Source organism: Poromitra crassiceps (genome assembly GCF_964638095.1).
Source record: "Poromitra crassiceps genome assembly, chromosome: 6".
In the NCBI taxonomy this organism is placed as follows: Eukaryota; Metazoa; Chordata; class Actinopteri; order Beryciformes; family Melamphaidae; genus Poromitra; species Poromitra crassiceps.
Genome location: NC_139627.1, coordinates 61587612 through 61592611, shown reverse-complemented (window position 1 = coordinate 61592611; position 5000 = coordinate 61587612). Strand labels below are relative to the sequence as shown.

At 44.1% G+C, this 5000-nt stretch overlaps 1 protein-coding gene across 1 annotated transcript in view; it reads right to left on the bottom strand.

Moving 5' to 3' along the window:
* Positions 1 to 5000, bottom strand: part of fer1l6 (fer-1 like family member 6) — a 113214-nt gene that overhangs the window by 55012 nt on the left and 53202 nt on the right. The window contains exons 23-24 of the mRNA XM_083638767.1: positions 879 to 1013; positions 1 to 101 (exon numbers count right to left, since the gene is read on the bottom strand). The exon at positions 1 to 101 is cut by the window's left edge and continues 49 nt beyond it. Coding sequence (XP_083494893.1) covers positions 1 to 101; positions 879 to 1013 — 236 coding nt within the window. The remainder of the gene's footprint in view (positions 102 to 878; positions 1014 to 5000) is intronic.

Here is a 5000-nt window from a genome sequence, read left to right as displayed (position 1 = left end):
CAGTGCAGCGGGCTGTACTGCAGCGTGGGGGGGCTGTAGGGATCACAGGTCAGATGCACCTCCGGCACTGCCACTGTGGCTCCCAGGTACTCCGCCTTACCCTGCACGTACAGGGCGGGGTAATGTAACATAATGATATTAAGTAAATACTGATATTATTACACATTAATTAATTACAGTAAATATGACAGTCACAGATTACAGTTTCAGTGAATGTTTTTCAGTGTAACATTTTATATAAAAACTTTGTTACTTTATCATTTCACAATAAGAGTTAGCTCATTCATTTGGTAAAACACACAGACAATACATCTTACATAGACACACATTAACTCAAAACTGTCACATACATAGACTCAAAAAACCTGCATATTGTCAGCTGACAACAGCTAGACTTGTTACTTGTCCTTCACGATGACGGACAGGGTTGTAAAGATTTGGTCCTCATCAATTATTACCCATCATTTAATTTTCTGATGTTCTTAATGATAATGAGACAGAGCATATTTAATAGCATGTAATTTTCAAAAACTATCAATCACAATAACATTTATGTCTAATAAAGAGAAGAAGAAACTTAGATGATGCATTTAGAAGAGAGAAAAGATGAATAGAGATATGACCGTGCATTCACTTTTCATGTCAGCGCACAAGAAGCACACACACACACACACACACACGCACGCACGCACGCACGCACGCACGCACGCACGCTCACACACACACACACACACACACACACACACACACACACACACACACACACAGACACACACACACACACACACAGACACACACACACACACACACACAGACACACACACACACACACACAGACACACACACACACACACACACACACACACAGCCCGGCGTACCAGTGCGTCATCGTCGTACACCTCGATGACGATGCGTGGCGGCTCCTGCTGGATCAGCTGTTGGTCTCCAGTCAGCAGCAGGCGAGCCGTAAACAAACACTGGTTCCATGTGGGACTGAGAGTCTGAGGGATGATCTAAAGAGTTACAGAGTCAGAGTCTAAGAGTTAGAGAGATGGTTCCATGTGGGACTGAGAGTCTGAGGGATGATCTAAAGAGTTACAGAGTCAGAGTCTAAGAGTTAGAGAGATGGTTCCATGTGGGACTGAGAGTCTGAGGGATGATCTAAAGAGTTACAGAGTCAGAGTCTAAGAGTTAGAGAGATGATTCCATGTGGGACTGAGAGTCTGAGGGATGATCTAAAGAGTTACAGAGTCAGAGTCTAAGAGTTAGAGAGATGGTTCCATGTGGGACTGAGAGTCTGAGGGATGATCTAAAGAGTTACAGAGTCAGAGTCTAAGAGTTAGAGAGATGGTTCCATGTGGGACTGAGAGTCTGAGGGATGATCTAAAGAGTTACAGAGTCAGAGTCTAAGAGTTAGAGAGATGGTTCCATGTGGGACAGAGAGTCTGAGGGATGATCTAAAGAGTTACAGAGTCAGAGTCTAAGAGTTAGAGAGATGGTTCCATGTGGGACTGAGAGTCTGAGGGATGATCTAAAGAGTTACAGAGTCAGAGTCTAAGAGTTAGAGAGATGGTTCCATGTGGGACTGAGAGTCTGAGGGATGATCTAAAGAGTTACAGAGTCAGAGTCTAAGAGTTAGAGAGATGGTTCCATGTGGGACTGAGAGTCTGAGGGATGATCTAAAGAGTTACAGAGTCAGAGTCTAAGAGTTAGAGAGATGGTTCCATGTGGGACTGAGAGTCTGAGGGATGATCTAAAGAGTTACAGAGTCAGAGTCTAAGAGTTAGAGAGATGGTTCCATGTGGGACTGAGAGTCTGAGGGATGATCTAAAGAGTTACAGAGTCAGAGTCTAAGAGTTAGAGAGATGGTTCCATGTGGGACTGAGAGTCTGAGGGATGATCTAAAGAGTTACAGAGTCAGAGTCTAAGAGTTAGAGAGATGGTTCCATGTGGGACTGAGAGTCTGAGGGATGATCTAAAGAGTTACAGAGTCAGAGTCTAAGAGTTAGAGAGATGGTTCCATGTGGGACTGAGAGTCTGAGGGATGATCTAAAGAGTTACAGAGTCAGAGTCTAAGAGTTAGAGAGATGATTCCATGTGGGACTGAGAGTCTGAGGGATGATCTAAAGAGTTACAGAGTCAGAGTCTAAGAGTTAGAGAGATGGTTCCATGTGGGACTGAGAGTCTGAGGGATGATCTAAAGAGTTACAGAGTCAGAGTCTAAGAGTTAGAGAGATGGTTCCATGTGGGACTGAGAGTCTGAGGGATGATCTAAAGAGTTACAGAGTCAGAGTCTAAGAGTTAGAGAGATGGTTCCATGTGGGACTGAGAGTCTGAGGGATGATCTAAAGAGTTACAGAGTCAGAGTCTAAGAGTTAGAGAGATGGTTCCATGTGGGACTGAGAGTCTGAGGGATGATCTAAAGAGTTACAGAGTCAGAGTCTAAGAGTTAGAGAGATGGTTCCATGTGGGACTGAGAGTCTGAGGGATGATCTAAAGAGTTACAGAGTCAGAGTCTAAGAGTTAGAGAGATGGTTCCATGTGGGACTGAGAGTCTGAGGGATGATCTAAAGAGTTACAGAGTCAGAGTCTAAGAGTTAGAGAGATGGTTCCATGTGGGACTGAGAGTCTGAGGGATGATCTAAAGAGTTACAGAGTCAGAGTCTAAGAGTTAGAGAGATGGTTCCATGTGGGACAGAGAGTCTGAGGGATGATCTAAAGAGTTACAGAGTCAGAGTCTAAGAGTTAGAGAGATGGTTCCATGTGGGACAGAGAGTCTGAGGGATGATCTAAAGAGTTACAGAGTCAGAGTCTAAGAGTTAGAGAGATGGTTCCATGTGGGACTGAGAGTCTGAGGGATGATCTAAAGAGTTACAGAGTCAGAGTCTAAGAGTTAGAGAGATGGTTCCATGTGGGACTGAGAGTCTGAGGGATGATCTAAAGAGTTACATAGTCAGTCTAAGAGTTAGAGAGATGGTTCCATGTGAGATTGAGAGTGTGAGGGATGACCTGAAGAGTTAGAGAGTCAGAGTCTAGAGTTAGAGAGTTGGTTCCATGTGGGAATGAGAGTCTGAGGGATGGCCTAAAGAGTTACAGAGTCAGAGTCTAGAGTTAGAGAGTTGGTGCCGCCTTGTGGGACTGAAAGTCTGAAGGATGACCTAAAGAGTTAGAGAGTCAGAGTCTAGAGTTAGAGAGTTGGTTCCATGTGGGAATGAGAGTATGAGGGATGGCCTAAAGAGTTAGAGAGTCAGAGTCTAGAGTTAGAGAGTTGGTTCCATGTGGGAATGAGAGTCTGAGGGATGGCCTAAAGAGTTAGAGTCAGAGTCTAAGAGTTAGACAGTTGACTGAGGCTCTGAGTCACAGTTACAGAGTTAGAGTTATAGAGTCAGAGAGTTAGTCAGAGTCAGAGAGTTACAGATTCAGAGAGTTACAGATTCAGAGAGTTACAGATTCAGAGAGTTAGTCAGAGTCAGAGTCACAGGGTCAGAGTTAGAGTCAGAGAGTTAGATTCAAATTGTTAAAAAGAAACGTCCTAACGGCTATTCCGAACCACTTTTCCTTGACCTTGATGGTCATGAAGTCAAGGAAAGATATGAAGGAGAATTCATAAGGGCTTATAGTAAAAGGCAACCATGGTGCTAAGAGAATCAGAATGCATGGTTGCTGAGAAAAATGCATTTTTCTATGTTAAAGCTAATGTGACAATGACTGCCACTGATGTAGGCTACTACTGGGTCATTTCACTCAGGAACCTTCCTATTCCACCACAGCTACAGACGGGCTGCTAAGAGAGTTGGAGAGTCAGAGAGAGACAGGATTAGAGAAACGCTGTTAGAGAGACCGAGAGTCAGAGAGTTAAAGAGTCAGAGAGTTAAGGTGCTCTTATACTCGAGCAAAGCTCCGTGGGGTGGGGCCCCGCGAGTCTCCGTGCAGACCTCACGCTGGGGCAGATGCCATTATACTCAGAAAGTGATCAGCATGTATTGTACAATGGTGAGAACAGCCCGTGAAAAGTCGCAATGAAACGCTGTGCAGTACTGAGTGCACTTTCACTCTCAAACGACCGTATATCAGCACATGAAGGAATCAAATCACCAAACTTGTTTTTACTGAAAGCCGTTTTACTTCTCAGCCCTGATAGCCTACTCTGTGCTGCTTTTAATCTCTCTCAATAATGCTCTCAACACAACACATTTACTTGGTGAAATTACTAAAAACGAACAGTTGCAAATCAAAGTTTATAGCCTACCACATGGGTCAAGAAATGTGGGGAAAACACAGCTCAGTGTTCAGGGCTCAGTGGCTTGAAAGCGGACATGTTTGGAGAGAAGCCGTGCGCTGCTCGCGCTGTTAGAAAAAAAATCAGGCACAAGGCGAGTGCCAGACGGAGCTAGCGAATAACCACGGCCAACAAATTTACGTCATTTGACGCGCCCGGCCCTCGCTCCACCCCCGCGCCCTTCACGGCAGGGTGAGCATAATTCAGCCTTTAGAGTCAGAGAGTTAAAGAGTCAGAGAGTTAGAGTCAGAGAGTTAAAGAGTCAGAGAGTTAAAGAGTCAGAGAGTTAGTCAGAGAGTTAAAGAGTCAGAGAGTTAGAGTCAGAGAGTTAAAGAGTCAGAGAGTTAGAGTCAGAGAGTTAAAGAGTCAGAGAGTTAGAGTCAGAGAGTTAAAGAGTCAGAGAGTTAAAGAGTCAGAGAGTTAAAGAGTCAGAGAGTTAGAGTCAGAGAGTTAAAGAGTCAGAGAGTTAAAGAGTCAGAGAGTTAAAGAGTCAGAGAGTTAAAGAGTCAGAGAGTTAGAGTCAGAGAGTTAAAGAGTCAGAGAGTTAAAGAGTCAGAGAGTTAAAGAGTCAGAGAGTTAAAGAGTCAGAGAGTTAAAGAGTCAGAGAGTTAGAGTCAGAGAGTTAAAGAGTCAGAGAGTTAAAGAGTCAGAGAGTTAAAGAGTCAGAGAGTTAAAGAGTCAGAGAGTTAAAGAGTCAGAGAGTTAGAGTCAGAGAGTTAAA